Here is a 19,139-nt window from a genome sequence, read left to right as displayed (position 1 = left end):
ATTTCTGGCAATTATATGGTCCTGCGAGCCTCGAATGCAGTGAACCCTACTTCAATTTCTGGCATTTATATGGTCCTGTGAGCATCGATAGGGTTCAATCCTAAGGACAGAGCCAGAAGTAGCTCCTGAATACAACTGGAAGTGGCCCTAGAGCAATCCCTATCAATAACTAAAACTGAACTGACCTTTATAGTCACATGTCATATAAACCCTAATAATATTGAATCAGTCAAGTTAAAATTTTTTGGTAATGTGGGTTCTTTATATTATTTCTTTATAACTATTTTTATTTTAACTGTGGGGGCCCAAATCCTCTGCTGCTGAGGTGGTGTCATGTAATTCTGGTGTCTTGCACATGGTACTCCACCACTTTTTAAAAAAATTTTTTAATTGAATAATTATGAGATAGATCCTTACAAAGCTGTTCATGATTGGAAACCAGTCATACAGTATTCCAACACCCATCCTCTACCAGTGTACATTTCCCAGCACCAGTGTCCCCAGGTTCCCTCCCATCCCTCCCCTTCCCCCACTCCCCACCTGCCTCTGTCTCTCTCTCTCTGTCTCTCTCTCCCCCTGCCTCTGTCTCTCTCTCTGTCTCTCTCCCCCTGCCTCTGTCTCTCTCTCTCTCTCCCCCTGCCTCTGTCTCTCTCTCTCTCTCTCACTCTCCCCCTCCCTCCCTCCCCACCCCCATCTGAGCATTGTGGTTTGCAATATGGACACTGAAAGGTTATCAAGAATATCCCTTTACTACTTATAACACTCAGATCTTGTCCAGCGTGATCATTCCTAGCTATTATTATCGTACTGGTCTCTTCTCTATCTTACCTGCCCTCCACCCCACACACACTTGTGGTTGATTGCAACCACTGACCTCCTAACCCCTGTTTTCCCCGGCCAGGGATGTTAGTCTTCTACTATATATCTTTATAACCACAAATGAGTGCAGTCATTCTATATCTGTCCCTCTCCTTTTGACTCATTTCATTCAGCATGATACTCTTCATCTCCATCCATTTATAGGCAAATTACATGACTTGATTTTTCCTGACAGCTCCATAGTATTCCATTGTGTAGAAGTGCCATAGTTTCTTTATTCATTCATCTGTTCTTGGGCACTCAGGTTGTCATCAGGTTCTAGTTATGGTGAATAGTGCTACAATGAACAGGAGTGCAGATGGCATTTCTGCTGTGTGTTTTTGGGCTCCCAGGGGGTATTTCCAGAAGACATACAGTTGGGTCAAATGGGAGCTCAATTCTTAGTTTTTTGAGAACCGTTCATATCATATCCAAAAAGGCTGGACCAGTCGGCATTCCCACCAGTGAAGTAGAGTCCCTCTCTCCCCACATCCATACCAACACTGGTTGCTTTTATTCTTTTAGATGTGTGCCAGTCTCTGTGGTATGAGGTGATATCTCAATGTTGTTTTGATTTGCACCTCCCTGATGATTAGTGATGAAGAGCATTTTTTCATGTGCCTTTTGGCCATTTGAATTTCTTCTTTGAGAAAGTTTCTATTCATTTCATCACCCCATTTTCTGATGGGATTGGATTTTTTTTCTTCTAGAGTTCAAGCATTGCCTTGTATATCCTTGATATTAACCTCTTATTAGAAGGGTATTGGTCAAATATCCTTTCCCCTTTCATATGTATGTATATGTCTATGTATCCTGGTCATTGTTTCTTTTGAGGTGCAGAAACTTCTAAGTTTGTTTATCTTTGCTTTGGTACTCTACCATTTAAGTCTCATCTCCAGCCTAATTTTTTTTTAGCTGTATTTCAAGGCTACTCTTGGTTCTATGCTCAGGGGTTGCTCCTGCAATACTAGGGGGACCATGTGGTGCTTAGGATTAAATTCAGGTCTTTACACAAAGCAAAACTCAGCCCGTTGATCTCTCTCTCTCTCTCTCTCTGGCCCCCATAAACAATTTTAAAGCAAATTCCCAAATGGTCACTATAAACAAAGGAAAAATATTAGCTGACAGATTAATTTTGGGGGAAAGGCACACCAGGCTGTGCTCAGGACATACTCCTGGCTGTGCACTCAGCGGTTAATCCTGATGGGCTTGGGAGACCGTATGTAGTACTGAGGATCACCCCTGGATTAGCCGCATTCCAGGCAAGTGCCTTATCTGCTGTACTATTGCTCTGGCCCAAATTTAATTTTTTTTTTTAGGTAGGAAGCAAAGTTTTAATATAAAGAATATTTAATATATCTTTAATATAGATAATATTTAATATAGAGAATCTTCTGGCCTTATGTCTGAAACATTAGCAGACAAGTCTCTCGAAAGTTTGCATGCCCCAAATATGTCATAGTTCTTATACTATATGAATATAAGCTGACTTTGTTTATTAGAACATGCTATCTGAAATAAAGATAACTCATACATTATTGCTATTGACTTGATGCTCAAGTAAGTTCTTACACAATTTCAGAAATTCACATTTGGAGAAGTGTATAAGAAACTTTATGAAAGAGCATCAGTTTTGCAATAAAGTCTGAGATCATCTTTTTTTAAAGACAAAAAAGGACCAATTTTTTTATTTTTTGTTGTTAATTATTATTACTATCTGGAAGTTTACTATAGGATCTGGCAGTTACATATACTGATGAAGAACAGCTGAATTTGGAGCAAAATTATGAACGGAAATCACATTTGACTGGTTATGTTTTCTTTAGGGTAAAGATCAAGAAGATACTTTGCTAACTCAAATGTGGATAAATTTTAATATGTTTTTATAATACATAAAGTTAAAGGCTGCTTTGTAATAGTTCACAATTATTTATCAAATTAAACCTATCTGTCAAATGGTAAGGAGTTTGGATTGAAAATAAATTCTTAATTCAAAAGTATAGAAAATTCTCTGATTTTGTCTCAATAAAACTTTTAAGGAGAAAAACGTTGATGGAAATTTCTTAAATATTTCTAATTTGCTTACCTTGTTGGATAGCATAAGACCTATAAAATGTTTCTGTTACCCATTATATAAACACAAAGGGAACCACGTATTAGTGTACAAATAAAAATACCTCTTCACAAATATTAGTTTATAATTTACCAATTAAAAACGTGAAAGGTACAAAAAATAAACTCAGCATCAATATGTCCTTACAAAGTTTGTTCCAAATTTAACTTTTTAAAGAACATGATTTTTATCAATTAAAGTAAAACGTTTAACTAGAAATCCCCATACTTCCTTATTTCATACTTTTTATTAAGGAAAACTAATAAACTAAAGGGAATTATTTTTTATTTATTTGTATTTTTTGGGTCATACCTGGCATTGCTTTGGGGGTTACTCCTGGTTCTGCACTCAGGAACTACTCTTTGGTGGTGCTGGAGGGACCAGATGGGACACAGGGTAGAACCCGGATTGGCCTTTTGCAAGGCAAATGCCTTCCTGGCTATACTGTTGCTCCAGCCCCAGGGAATTATCTTTAAATATAAATCTCTTAATCTGTCTCAAATCACAAGTTTCTTCTTTTTCAATAGAATTGTTTTAAACACCCTCAGCAATGTTTGGTGGTCCAGAAGTCACCCTGGGTTTTGCTTTGCCAGGAAAGGCTGACAGTTCAGTGCTTGAGCCTGGTGGAACTCACGGGCCAACCTGGCAGTGTGTGAGCCCATGAAGGTCACAAGCTAATGTGTTTGGGGATCATGCAGTGCCAGGGTCCAGCCCATAGGGCCTCATGCATGCTAGGAGGTACTCTGCCACTTCAACTATTTTCCTAGCCCCCAATTTCTGTTAAAGATATGTCACCAGACATTAGACATCATCTAATTTTTTTTTCCTTTTAAAATGTCATTAGGACTCTGAGGCTTTTCTTGTGACAATGCCCAGAATAACCTTTATGTGTGCAAAGAACTCTAGATCAAGACAGGTTGGAGAAATTACACATAACTTTCTTCTTTTAAAAAGTCAATCCCTAGTTTTTACTCCCATTTGGAAAAGCCTGTGTTCTCTCTTAAGTGTGTATTCTCTCCCTCTTCAAATTTCTCTGTCACTGTCACTGTCACCCCACTGCACATCGATTTGTTCAAGCGGGCACCAGTATAACGTCTCTCATTGTGAGACTTATTGTTACTGTTTTTGGCATATCGAATATGCCATGGGTAGTTTGCCAGGCTCTGCCGTGGGGGCGAGATACTCTTGGTAGCTTGCCGGGCTCTCCAAGAGGGGCGGAGGAATCGAACACAGGTCAGTTGCATGAAAGGCAAATGCCCTACCGCTATGCTATTGCTCCAGCCCCAAATTTCTCTAAATTTCTTTTAAATAAAAAGTATTTTGCTTCACTAAAAGAACTAATAAAAAATAAAATGTCATCTTTCCAAGGCCAACAGATATTAAAAAATTAAGAATAAATCTTTTGGAAACAGTCCTTAAGAAAAAAGAGATTAAGTTCAAATAATATTTTTGACTATTATACAACTCCCATCAAACTCATAAATACTAAATTTTACCTTGTGTCCTCTTGGTTTTGCTATTTTGAAGATACCCCAGCAGCACAACAAGGTCTTCAATAACTCTGAAATATTGTGAGCCTGAGGAACTGCAAGCATGAATTGTCACTGCTATGAAAAGCTGCTGTATATCACAAGCCAGCAATTTGTATTCATTCAAAGGAATGCTAAGGAAAAAGAATAAGTAAATGATTTGAGTCAAAGAGAACTAGCTTAAATTCCTGTTGTACCAATGTACTAATGAAAATTTAACACATTTTCATTAGTACATTGATTCAGTATTTATTTATATTTAATCTACAGCACATAATACAAATTGATATGAAGAATTAAAAGAAGACCTGCTTTGGGGATAGAGTGATAGTAGGGTAGGGGATAGGGCATTTGCCTTGCATGCAGTCAACCCTGACTTGATCCCCAGTATCTCATATGGCAGGTCTGATTTGATCCCTGGCATGCCATGAAGTCCCCCAAGCACCTTCAGAGTGATTCCTGAGTACAAAACCAGGAGTAACTCCTGAGAATCGCCAGGTATTGGCCCCCAAACAAAACTCAATCAAAAGACAGAAGAAAAGAAAAAGAAAAAGATTTGCTCTGACTCCTGTCAAAAAGTTTAGTCTTAGGGCTCAAGAGAGTACAGCGGGTAGAGCACTTGCCTTGCATGAGGCTCGCCCAGGTGGAATCCATATGGTCCCCTGAGCCCAAGCTCCTCCAGGAGCCTACAGCCACAAGTAAGCCCTGAGCACTGCTGGATGTGATCCAAAAACAAAGAAGTTCAGTCTTTCAGAGGACCAGATCAGTAAAAAATTAAACATACACAGAAAGTGATAGTAAAGGGTAACACTTTAGAGATTAGCACAAAATACTACAGGAACACAGGTTGCAAGCCCACAATAAAAGTGAAGAATTTTGTGGGGGTGAGTGAGAACAGTATAAGAAGTCTTCTCAAAGGTGAACTTGAATAAAGGAACTTCCCCAAAGTTTACTTGTAAAAATTATTCTACAGCTTAAAAAATATTTAAATATATTCAATGAAAATATATATTAGTCATTTAAAATATTCAATATGAACTAGTTTCTTCTGTCCCTCATTTTAAACTTTGTTTACTAATTTCAAGCACTGTGGAGTGATCACAACTTTATGAGATGTGCTCAGGGCTTACTCCTGATTCTATGCTCAGGGATCCTGGGGGTCTTTGGGGACTTTGTGACAAGCTAAGGATTGAACTCGGATCTGCCACATGCAATGTAATCTCCCTACCTGCTGCACTATCTCTCTGGCCTATAATCGTAACTGTTTTGAGAAAATAACATTTCCTTAAAATTATTTTCCTCAAATGGCTTTTTTTTGTTCCTTTATGTCTAGCACACAGATCATAAATATCATATGTACAATAAAAATGGAACAAAGTTGAGTACAAGGAATCTCTTGTACCAAGAGAGCTTTCTTGATGTAGATTACCAAAGATATACTCTGTCTTCTTCTGCAAAATATATGTAATATTTAATACTTTAACATGCAATAAAATTGTACTTAGCCATATAACATTATACTAATAAATATTGTATTGATCATCATACACACGGGCACCAAAGGTACAAAGTTCAGATATTATAATTATATAATAGGATCCAAATAAAAAAATAACATTTAAAAAATCTGTTAACCCATTATATGGGCAGGCATTTGTCAACATAATTTTGCTTATTAGACTTTGATTTGTGGTAGAGATACAAAATGTTAAAAGAACACGATAAGCTCAAAATACATTTCTGAAGTGAGACAGATTCTGTCTTAAGTTCTCTACAAACCAGCTGTGCAATCTTCAACAAGATATTACAATACATCTCTCTATATATTCTTTATGGTAATAATGATTTTATATGATCATACTAGATGCTTGTGGGAAAACATATTGGGGACAGTTAAATTTATTCAGTTGGTTTTCACATTTTAAATACTTAAAATTAGATGTATCATATAAACATATAGCTATATCTATAAATTATTTTTGACTATTTTTATTGAGGTACCAGGATTTATAATACTGTTAAATCATACTTTTTGTATACACATCATGGATGTTATGATGTATGCACGAAAAAACCAGAGATTCCACTTCCCTAAAACATTGTTCCCAGGAACGGTTCCAGCCCCCTATCCCACAGAAATTCAGTTCTAAAGATAAAATTTCCAGTTCCGATGACTTTGAAAATTTGTTGTTCTCTTACTATATTTCTTTTCTATTCCACTTTGGAGAGATCTCACTTTTTATTTGCTTTACTTTACATATTTTATTTTTTAGATCTCTTTTTAAAATTTTTTATTGTGGAGATGATGGTAACACCTGCACACAGAAGTGGAGCTAATCTGAAATTCCACAAAATTGTAAATCAATGATGTTGATAAAGCAAAATTACTTTCAAATGCTACATCTTTTTAGAGAGGTACATAAAATTAAAAAATATTGTAATTCTGTGCTAATACATTTTAAAATGTACACGAACTAGGTAAATCCAACAAATGTAAAAGTTAGTAAATGTGAAGATAATTTAGAAAATTTTAAGTGGAAAATCTGAATAGGCCTATAAAAGTATAAAAGTGTGTTTTAGTGGCCAGAGTGATAGTCTAGCTGGCAAAGGACTTGCTGGCCTTGCACATGGCTAACCTGGGTTCCATCACCAGCACCCCAGGAGTGATTCCCTCAGTACAGAGCTAGGAGTTAAGTTCTGAGTACCACTGGGCATGACACCCCTCCTAAACCCCCCAAATAAGGAAGGGAATATTGAGTTAGAAATTCTAATTTCTTTATATTAGAAAAGAGAACACTGTCTTTATTAGACCATGTCTAACTCCACCATATTTATGAGTTCAGCACTACATCTCCTGATCCTGTTTGTTTCCCCACCATCCAAGTGAGATTACTCTCCTGGCTGACATCTCTGGGCCTTTTAGGAACCGGAGGCAGTCTCCATGTCCAACATCCACCATATCAACAGGCCCAGTTCCACATCTTCTAAATAGCCCTACTCATCTAATTTCATACTGCTGACACTTAGACTTCCTGTCACTGGGTGAAGACAGGTAGAGAATGAAAAGAGCAACTCCCAGCCTGATCAATCATAGTTTCCCAGAGGGGCTAAGTATAAACATTCATCAGCAGCACAGCAGAAACACTACAAACCCAGTGGGGTAGATGTGTAGAAATTCATCAAATTCAGTGACTTAGAACAATAACATGAAAGTCTCAATCAATGTCAACCAGCTCCGTAAATCCTCCAAGAATAACTTCATTCTCAGACAAAGTTATTTGTGGTGAGGATGTTTAATGAGCTCAAAGAAACGCTGGTACAGGTAGTCAGCAAAGCACAAGGAAGTATGAGCATGGAAATGAAAATACTACAAGCAGAAATGATAGAAATGAAGAATATGGTATGTGATAAAAAAAACTCAATGTAAGGTCTGAACAGTCGAATAACAGCAGCTGAGGAAAAGACTTAGGAGTTCTAAGATAAGATGGAAGAAACCTGTAGAAAATAACAGAAAATGGGAAAAAATATGAAAAGAAAAGAACAGTACATCGAAAACTAAGGGAAGAGCTCAAAAGGAACAATATAAGTTCCCAGTGGAACAGGAATTTGAAAAAGAACCAATAGTTAATAAATTATAGATAAGAATTTCTCAGAGTTGAGGAATACAGGCAACCAAATACAAAAGACCTCAAGGGTACCAGTAAAAATACACTGAGATAGGAAAACTCCCAGGCACACTGTGCTCAGAGTGGAAAAAACACCACCACCACCAAAAGCTAGAGACAGAATACTGAAAGCATCAAGATCAAGAAAAGGAACTTACATTCAAAGGAAAGCCTGTAAGAATTATAGAAGATCTATCAAATGAGACTCTCCAAGCTAATAGACAATGGAAGGATATAGTACAAAAACTCAATGAAATGAAAATGTTACCAAGAATACTCAATCCAGCTAGATTACTGTTCATATCTGCAAGAATATACAGAACTTCATGAACAGGCAACAACTTACTGAGATCATAGCCTTGCAAGTTTTGCAAGAAAGAAGCTTCTTTAAAAGATAAGATAAACTTCCCAGCACTTGGCATCGAATATGGCATTCACTCATGGCTCTTATGATTGCTGTCAACTAGACTAAGAAAGGTATGCTTATTCCTAGCTTGCTTAGGGATTTTATTTTATTTTATTTTATTTTTTTTATTGAGTCACTATGTGGGAAGTTACAAAGTTTTCAGGTTTAAGTCTCAGTTATACAATACTCGAACACCCATCCCTTCACCAGTGCACATATTCCACCACCAAGAATCCCAGTATAGCTCCACCCCGCACCCCCACACCCCTAGCCCCCCCCATGCCCCTAGTCCCCCAACCCTTGGCCCCCCTGCCTGTGTAACTAATAAATTTCACTTTACTTTCACTTTGATTGCATTCAATATTTCAACAAAACTCACTATTATTGTTTGGAGAGTCTCTCCCTGCTTAGGGATTTTTTTTTTTTTTTTTTTTTTTTTTTGGTTTTTGGGTCACACCTGGCGATGCACAGGGGTTACTCCTGGCTCTGCACTCAGGAAATTACCCCTGGCGGTGCTCAGGGGACCATATGGGATGCTGGGATTTGAACCCGGATCGGCCGCGTGCAAGGCAAACACCCTACCCGCTATGCTATCACTCCAGCCCCCCTGCTTAGGGATTTTATACAGTTTCAATAGTGAATTAGCATTCCCTTTATGCTGAATTTTCTTCGATCAGGTATTTTAAATTTTTATTGCTATTTTTTACTTAATGCAGACACTTAAGCAGTATCTGTAATATAAATGTGTCTTTTTAAACCAAAATTTATTGAAAGTAATGGAGAACATGTCCCCACCCACAAATTCAATTTAATTTAACCAATTTTATAGGAAATAAGTTCTTTAAAAGCATTAAAAAACCCCACATGCTTTAATGTAAACTATTAATAAAGCTTTCTCTTTCCAAAGTACTTATAAGATATATTTTAAACAATGATTTAAACTTACTTCTTTTCTAATCCATTCAGGGCAGCTATAGTATTACATAACACGCAGAGTAGCCCATTATCCAACAACATATCTGCTACCTTGGAACAAGAATTTAATATTTGAAGAAGAAGTAAAAGAGCATTATGCAGGAGCATGTTGTCGTATAGAGAGGTCTCTATTAGTCCCAGAATAGGAATGACAGACCACTTCTGGAAAAGTCCCATGCTTTTCACATCTTCCAAATCAAGTCTGTAATAAAATAATAGTTAAAAGTGCTTTAGAAAAATTAATCATGAAATAAAAGAGTTTGCTGCAACATGCACCATTTTGTTTATCTGATTTTGAAGCTAGACAAAAATATGGCACACATTCTCAGCCCCATTTCTAAGATCAGAAATCTGCCCGTAAATATGATGAAACAAGTTGAAGTCTTCGTTTGCCCCTCACCAGAATCTTGGACAATAGTGCTGTTGGGATTACCTGGGAGAATGAAGCAGCACTCGGAATTTAGCTTAAGGCTGCACACAAGTCTTGGGCACTTTATAAGCCACTAAGCCATCTTCCAGGACCTTTCTCACTGACCATTCCAAACAGCAGAATTGTCAGGATCACCTCAGAAACACATATGGGCACCAGGTATTGATCTTTTGGCTTCATGCTTACCAGGTCAGCACTTTAAATCACTGGACCATCTTTCGATGGGGGTTTGAACTTATTGACATCATACTTCCTAAGCTAGTGCTTTAAAACACTGAGCCAATTGGGCTTCCAATTTCATGGTTTTAATGAACTAATTTAATTTGGCCATGGGCCCATTTGTTGTCCACTGGCAACTCTATTTAGGGGCTACACATCAAGTTTATAAAAAATGATTATGAAACAATAATAACATCAATACTATTAACAATTATTTTTTACATATCTGAGAAATATTTAGCTAGTAAAAAAAGGTTATCAAAGCAATAAATTCAGTATTTTTGATCAAACTCTGTCTCTGAGATGACTGGAAATTAGTAATTATTATTTTTTTAATTAGCAATTATTTCATTACGTTAAAAATATTAAAGACCCACGATTATAAAGTTATTGATAGCTGAGTTTTAGATAAACAATGTTCCAGCATCAATTACACCAGAATCAACTTCCCTCTAGTGTTCCCAAGTTCCCTCTTGCCCCATCTAGCCTACCACCTTGACAGACACATGCAAATAGAAAGTATTACTGCCATTACTGAAATTAAATTTTCCAAGACCTAAATAAAATAATAAATAGGAGACATTTCCTAAAAGGAGACACAAACGTGTCTGTACTTTATCAAAGTCAGTTTAATTTTATGGCTTAATTTTAATTTTTTGGCTTAAAGAGAGTAATCAGTTCTGAGTTTTTTGCTAATTTGTTAGCATCACACTAGGTCAAATCTCATTATCAGTGTACCAAATCTCATTATCAGTGTGCCACCAACAACAGGTAAGGGATCTGCTCTTCTTTCAGATAATCTGAGGTACTGAGGGAAGTGAAAAGCTTCTCTAAAGAAGACCCAGGTAATTTGTTGCTGAAAACTATGTTAATCTTCTTGTGTTAATATTACATGCCAAATTTTAGCTATGACTTCTACATATTAGATGCAGCAGTTACTTGTTTATAATTAATTAAATATAAAGGGAAAATTTACACCAGAGAGAATACTACATGGAAAATAAGAATCGATTCACCTGGAAAATCATTGGTAGCAGATTTTTTTCTATAAATGACCAGATAATTTTCTTACAAGTAAACTGAATAAAATTTACACTTAAGACAAAAGATCTCTAATTATGATATAGAAGAACCCACTTACTCTTCATCAAGGCCAATACGCCGACCAAAGAACATTTCAATGAAGCATTCTAATAATTCCTGGGTTCCCCGATGAAGATACAACTGGTTGGCTAGCAGAGAAAAGCCACGATTCTTCAGAAATTTATCTTTTTGTTCCTTAGATGCTCTATTAAAATATGCATCTAATAGCTAAGAAAAAAATTGACAATTTAGAAAATGTATAAAAATTTCATGTAATATATAAAAAATCGGTGCATTGTGCTTATTTAATTTCATATGTATAAAAACAGAATTTTAAAATGGTCTCTTCATAGAAAAAATATATCTCTGATTACTGTGGACTCTCTCTTGGACATCTTAAAACTTTGTGATGGGGAAACTAGTGTTTTACTGAGCATATCAATCTAGCTGTCTGAAAGTACTAACAAAATATTTGTGCCTAATTATGAAGGTACAAATCAGTGGACACTATTTTTCTTTCTGAAATATATGTCTACTCAGGTATATGCACACGATACATTGAGAAAAGTAGATAGACTCTTCATATTATTGACCTCAGAGGTCTTTTCAATGATTCTATTCCACTTGCAAAGGAAAATCAAACAAACAAATGGAACTACATCAAACTAAGAAGTTTTGGCACAGTGAAAAAAACCTGGGCTAAAAGACACCAACTGTAGAGGAGAAAAATACCTGTACAACACAAAGGCTAATAACTAAGATATATAAAGCACTAACTCCACAACAAATAATCATATAAAGGCATCACAAAATGAAGAGAGGAGACGAATTGAAGAAGACAGAGGTGGACAATTTGCATAGGGAAAAGCTAATCATTACTTACTATCAGGGAAATGCAAATCAAAATGACAATAAGTATCACACTAAGGAGAATGGCTTATATAAAAAAGTCTAGAAACAAACAGTGCTAGTGGAGATATAGTAAAAGGAATGCCCATTCACTGCTGCTGGGAATGTAAACTGGTTCAGTGTCTAAAACAGTATAGAAATTTCTCAAGCAATTAAATATCACTATCACATGACACAGCAATTCCATTTACTGGCATGTTACCATAAAACACAAAGACATTAATGTGAGAAATATATGCACATTTATGTTTACAACAGTGCTCTGTATACAGTAGCTGAGATACTGAAATAATACCATTTTGCTGAAACATGGATGCAGCTATGGAACTAGCAGGTTGCATGTTAAAAGAAGTTAGAGGGAGTACATATACTGGATATTCTCACCCATATGTGGTATATAAAGAAATAAAGCAAGGGAATAGAGAATATCTGGTGATAACAATCTTTAGACTTTAACTACAGAACTAGGTTAACTAAGTGGTGGGAGGAGAGAAGAAATGAAATAAAAGTGACATCAGGACAGTGCTAAAGGGTCTCTGGCACTTTGGTGGTGATGGAGATGCACTAACTTTGCACATCAAAAACATAAACATGAATACTATTGTAACCACACTACCCCTAGCACAATTTTTTAAAAAATTTTTTAGGAAAATATACAGGTTGGGATATTAGCTTTGTTTTAAAAAAATTAACAAAATAAAACTCTAGGTCTACTTTAACCTATCTTCAAAACTTAAATTACCCATATATTTAGTTTTTGAATCTACACATCACATCTAGTATTTGTATTTACCTTAATAACTCCTTGTTGTATAGCAGATGATGGGTGATTAACAAGGACTAAAAGTACATCTGCTTGAATAAGCTTGTCCATAACATCTTCAAGCATAATATCAGGCAGGATGAGAATAACTCCACTCAACAGTTCATATAATCCACAGCATATAGGAATTAAACAATCTTCAATTACACTAAAACAAAGACCGGTAAGTCTTAGAACATAATCTCAAAGTAAAAAGTACATGATAATCTCTTTAAGAATTGTGATGAGTGGGTTGGAGAAGTTGTACAGGGTTTAAGGTGTTTGCCCTGCACACACTGACCTGGGTTCGATCCCCAGCACCATATGTCGTTCTCTGAGCACCACCAGGATGATCACTGAACACAGAGCTGGGAGTAAGCCCTGAGCACAACTGGGTGTCCCCCTACTCCCCACCAAACTCCAGTACAATAATAAATTCAATATGTTAATAAGGTTTAAAGAATGAGGAATGTTTCTTAACTGTGATTTATAATTTTTTCCTCATTTTTTATCATTGATTTTTATTTTTGACAATACATAAAAAAACCTATTTCTGTGATGACCAATATGGTAGTCATTGGTCACTTGTACTATCAGAACTATTTAAAATTAAGTAACAAATTAATTTTCTTGTACTACAAACATTCTGCGTGCTTAACAGGTTTATATGATGAGAATCTATTATATCAACAGACTGATAAAACATTTTTCATCTCAGAAAGATACATTTCATTACAAAGAATTTAATTGGATTCTTTTGGAAATAAAACATTTTACCATTTCGCTGGACTAAAAAGTTTTCCCTAATAATCATAAGAAATTTAAAAAATGTTTTTTCTCTGAGAGCAATTTATGACTTAGCCTTTGATTAAAATGTAATTCAAAATAAGATAAAATATAATGGAATTCAGTATTATCTAGTATTAAGATAAAAGGTCCCTTATGTTTATTATATATATATTTTGCATTGGAGGAAGCAACATAATGAAGATAATTGTAGATGCATAGAAACTGCAAATAAAAGTATTAAAAAGAAAAAGGTGAGGGATGAAGGGGTGTCAAGAAAAAAAATGCACGAATACCTGTGAGCATCAGTTTGGTTGTAGTTTGGCTCATAACCGAGAGGAAAGGCCAAGTTCTCCCAGTCATCAGTGTTTCTATCAACAAGACTTGGCCAAAGGCCAACAGCTGCCGCTCCATTCTGTGAAGGAAAAGCTAGCCCTAAGCTTGCTAGAGTGGTATGGCTTTGCTGGACTGTGGCCAGTCCTTTTAGGTAATCAGGTCGGTGTGGGCAGGGCTCATCTCCAGGACTGTCATCATCTGATCTGGGTTCTGCTCCCAACTCCTTAAATCCCAAAGTTCCTTTTGGAACACCATTGTCAGGAGTGTGGGTTGATAAGGGAGATTCCATTTCACAAACAGTTTTTGCAGACTCACAGCTACTGATGAGTGCATCATCTTTGCCTTTTTTCAGAGTCTCAGAACTTTCCAGAAGATTCCATTTCTCTGTCTGTGAAGTAACATAATTATCTTCAATGTTTTGTAACTTGTTGACACCACAACCCAAACTTCTAGTCCGTTTTTGTGGATGCATTAGAGGTAAAGTAGGAAACGCTGGTAGGCTCCTAGAACGATGCATGTTGGCAGTTATCCGTTGTGGAATAATACTGGAGGAATCATTTCCTAAAGGGAACAGACCAAAAAATACTACTTAAAAATCCAGTAAGTGGGAACATTTCTGTATTATTAGTTCTTACCATACACTAATTAAACATTTATTAGGTAACACTGAAGACTTCAATTGGTTAATGTCCCTAGTTACTAATGGTTAAAATTCTTATGTGACAACTATACATACATATATATATATATGTATGTGCATATATATATGTATATGTATGTATGTGTATATATATATACTGGCTTTTTGGGTCACACCTGATGATGCACAGGGGTTACTCCTGGCTCATGCACTCAGGAATTACCACTGGCAGTGCTCAGGGGACCATATGGAATGCTGGGAATCGAATCCAGGTCGGCTGCTATACTATCACTCCAGCCCCCTATATTTAAAAAAATGATTTTTGGGGGCTGGAGTGATAGCACAGCGGGTAGGGCGTTTGCCTTGCACGCGGCCGACCCGGGTTCGAATTCCAGCATCCCATATGGTTCCCTGAGCACAGCCAGGGGTAATTTCTGAGTGCAGAGCCAGGAGTAACCCCTGTGCATTGCTGGGTGTGACCCAAAAAGCAAAAAAAAAAAAAAAAAAAAAAAAAGATTTTTATTTAAAACCTCTCCAGGATTGTAAATCTTTTCCCATATCCTTAACAAAACACAATATTGATGACAATGATTTAGAGTTCTGAAAACTGGTTATACTGTAGTAAAATTAAGTAAAACAATTTACCTCAGGGAAACAAGTGCTTAGGATAGAGAGGAATGTAACGGAATGTTGACTTTGCAACTATACGTTAAACTAGATTCAAGTAATAGTTCTATCATATGGCCTTGAGTAAATCTGTTTATATGATGTTAGTTTCTGCAAATACGCATTTAAAGCATCTACTATGCAAGGTTGCTTTAATTAAGGACTAAATGAGATATTACCTGAGAGATACACAGTACAGTGTCAGCTCAATAAATAGCAACAACAATCATACCTGTTGCTATTAGTATTAGGTTAGATGACCTAAACCACTTTCTCAGTTTTCTACTTCTGTAACTTCTTGTTGCTGTTATAAGAAACATTTTTAAAATATAGTTCTGCAAGGTGCTGCTTTTGACAATCTATATAGAATGAAAGCAGAAAAGTGATCCTCAGTGTAAGTGCATAGTACATAAGCTCAAGGTATAATTTTGTTGACCAGGAGAAAAGACATTTAGCACCTGTTAGCAATTTTAAGAAATGTTCATACTCACCTTCTACCCTAGATCTACTGAATCAGAATATACAAGGATTTTTTTTAACAAGATTTCCAGGTGATTTTTTTGAATGCTAAAATTTGAGATACATTAGAATGGTATAAACAGGGACTAAAAGAACTTTTCTAGAGCACAGGCTTTGTAGTACTTGGAAATTTTCATATTATTTCTGGATTTTGGCTATAGGTATAAGGCTACCAAAAGATTCTGTTCAAAAATACTGGAAAATATGCTGGGATGATTTTATTTGAAAATGTTTCATAGTGGTATCATGATTTCTTTTTTTTAAAAAACAGACATTACAAAAATACAACTAAAACTAATTAAAACATAGTCTTAAAGTTTTATAACAAGAGGCCATAAAATATGCTTGAGAATAATCTAAACATTTTGGGAAACAAAACTAGAAATGAATACCTGTATATCTTGTTCTCTCTAGCCCTAATTCTCTAAACTATCCTATTATAATAATTTTTATTAAAGTTAGTAAGGTTAGTAATCTTTACTAGAGCTAGAATAAGACTAGGATGGATCAGTAATAAAAGCTATGTTTCAATATGGAAGAGGCCAGTTAGCAAAAAAAAAAAAAAAACAAAAACCACCATATATAAACAGTTCACAAACAAGAGACAGGGACCTGTGTTTCCTCTGCGGTAGTAGAAATGAGAGCATCTGTTAAAAGATAGAGGACCTGAGAAATAGCACACGAACTTAGTGAGTTAGTCTTGAAAACATATGGTCATAAGCTCAGCCCCCTTGTGTCTCACATGTACTGAATACATACATGTGTCCTATCATTGGAGCTATACTGTCTGTGTTCCCTAGCACCACAATTCCTGGGTACACCATGGCCAAGTGTGTCTAAGTACAACAAAGAGCTATGATCCCCAGTGAACACAGTAACTGAAAAGCAGTATAAGCTCCATGGGGAAGAAATGTGATTTTGGGGGAATCCTCATGTGAGCTACGTGGCCAAGTGTGCAAGCACAGTACCCAACTGTAAGCACCACTGATAAAATATCGGGGAAGCACTGCAGTAGCCAGTCAGTGTCTTCGCAACATCAACAACCACAAAGGGTACTGGAATGACAGGGCAGTGGGTAGGGACCTTCCCTCACAAGTGCCCAGCCCAGATTTGGTCCTGCCTGGCCTGGGTTTGGTCCCCTACACCCAATGTGATCCCTTAAACCCTGCCCGGTGTGATCCCTGAGTACAGTCGGGAGTAAACCCTGAACACCATCAGGTGTGGCCCCCAAACAAAACAAAATAAACCAGTTACAAAGGGAAACAGGGCAAGAGAGATTAGAAAAGAGTAAATCTGAGGCTGGAGCAATAGCACAGTAGGAGGGCGTTTGCCTTGCATACGGCTGACCCGGTTCAGTCCCCAGAATCCCACATGGTCCCTGGAGTACCACCAGGAGTAATATCCGAGTGCAGAGCCAGGAGTAACCCCTAAGCATCGCTGGGTAGGACCCAAACAGCCAAAAAAAAAAAAAAAGTGAATGTGTTGGATAACTAATTGGGTTGTCCTTGTTCCTCCTGCACAGACATAAAGCTTAGGTTTATTGAGTTACTCCCAAACAATGCCCCTGAGGCTCAGCCAACTCAATCAAGCACTAAAAATCCTATATTGCTTTTCTCTTTCCTTTATTTCATTTGCATGGTTTATGTAGCAATGCTGGGCTGGAGCGATGTGCAGTGGGTAGGGCATTCGCCTTGCACGCGGCTGACCCGGGTTTGATTTCTCCATCCCTCTTGGAAAGCCCGGCAAGCTACCAAGAATATCTTGCCTGCACGGCAGAGCCTGGCAAGCTACCCGTAGTGTATTCGATATGCCAAAAACAATAACAACAAGTCTCACAATGGAGACATTACTGGTGTCCGCTCCTGCAAATTGATGAGCAATGGGATGACAGTGACAGTGATAGTGATTTAGCAATGTCCTTTTTGTATAGACACAGGAAGATAGTTGATACTAGCTATGTAACATGGGAGTTAATTAACTCCAAAATAATATTTACTCCTGGGCATCCATATTTACTTGACTTAAGCCTCAGTTGCCCTTAGCTCCTAGCACCCCAAGAGCAGGGTCCCAATGAGGGACTGGATGGACCTAAGAAGTGAGCTACCCTGGCATTGAAATGGGTCAGGCCAAACGCCATAATACTTAACTATAAGTTAAGAGCACAGTCATGGACAACCTTTGTCATGACCGAAAAAGAAGTAACTGAATAAGGGTCCTGCTGGAGTTAGGAAATACTAACCAGACTATGGTCTGGGATTTATAGGGAAATGTCCCTAGCAAGAACCAATCTTTCAGCTTAATATATCTCTTACTGTTTTCATACAAAATAACTAGAAATATTATAAGTAAATTTACTATGATTGTTTAAATGGATTACTAGCTGAGGAAAGGAGATACACCTTAGATGAAAGCCCGCCCTTGAGCAGATTTCCTAGTAATCTGGAGTGCTGAACCCTCAGATGAGATTTTGTCCTTGAGTTGATCTCCTAGAACTTCCCCTGAGGGAGTGGCTTTACCTCTGTTTGTTATGACAGTGTTCAATGACAATGACAATGTTCAATCCCACCCTTCATGATTTGTATATAACTATGCTGTAAGGAGAGAGAAGGGACTATTATGAACATAGGAACTAGAAGACGAAGACTAGAAAGTTGAGGACTAGTAAGGAGACTAGGATGAGGGAACTACGATGACTGGGACTACAACCAAAGCTATGACTATGATTGTGCTATAAGGGGAGATATCGGACTATGCTGGGGAGAGAGAGAGAAAACCTGACTACCGACCAGCCTGGGGCCCTGTTTCTCTGTTCTCCTGGTCCTTCATACATTACTGTAGGCTGGCCAGGGGAATGGTTTTTGGCCACGGAATGCACGAGTCCATGTGTGTGCCAGCGCTTTTCCATTGAAACTCACAAATTAGGTAACTGCAGTGATGGCTCTAGTGGTGAAGCATATGCCTTGCAGGTGTGGGCCCTGGATTTGATCCTCAGCATCGACGCTCCCTTTCTTGGTTCAGCCGGGTATGCCCCTACAATAATAGTGACCATCTGACCATCTCCCCCTCCCCCAAGAAAGTAAATAAGTAAAAAAAATTTTTTTTTTTTTTTTTTTGCTTTTTGGGTCACACCTGACGATGCACAGGATTACTCCTGGCAGTGCTCAGGGTACCATATGGGATGCTGGGAATTGAACCCGGGTCAG

General features: G+C 37.3%; 1 protein-coding gene across 4 annotated transcripts in view; it reads right to left on the bottom strand.

Annotated features, from left to right (window-relative positions):
* Positions 1-19,139, bottom strand: part of LYST (lysosomal trafficking regulator) — a 193,302-nt gene that overhangs the window by 66,949 nt on the left and 107,214 nt on the right. For all 4 annotated transcript variants that reach the window (XM_004620365.2, XM_055146687.1, XM_055146685.1 and 1 more), the window contains 5 exons: positions 14,072-14,672; positions 12,981-13,158; positions 11,337-11,506; positions 9,518-9,748; positions 4,468-4,634 (listed from right to left, as the gene is read on the bottom strand). In XM_004620365.2, the coding sequence (XP_004620422.2) occupies positions 4,468-4,634; positions 9,518-9,748; positions 11,337-11,506; positions 12,981-13,158; positions 14,072-14,672 (1,347 nt within the window). The remainder of the gene's footprint in view (positions 1-4,467; positions 4,635-9,517; positions 9,749-11,336; positions 11,507-12,980; positions 13,159-14,071; positions 14,673-19,139) is intronic.

This window comes from Sorex araneus, chromosome 9 (genome assembly GCF_027595985.1).
Source record: "Sorex araneus isolate mSorAra2 chromosome 9, mSorAra2.pri, whole genome shotgun sequence".
In the NCBI taxonomy this organism is placed as follows: domain Eukaryota; kingdom Metazoa; phylum Chordata; class Mammalia; order Eulipotyphla; family Soricidae; genus Sorex; species Sorex araneus.
The sequence above is the reverse complement of the archived record's forward strand: the minus strand, read 5'-3'. Positions and strand labels throughout refer to the sequence as shown.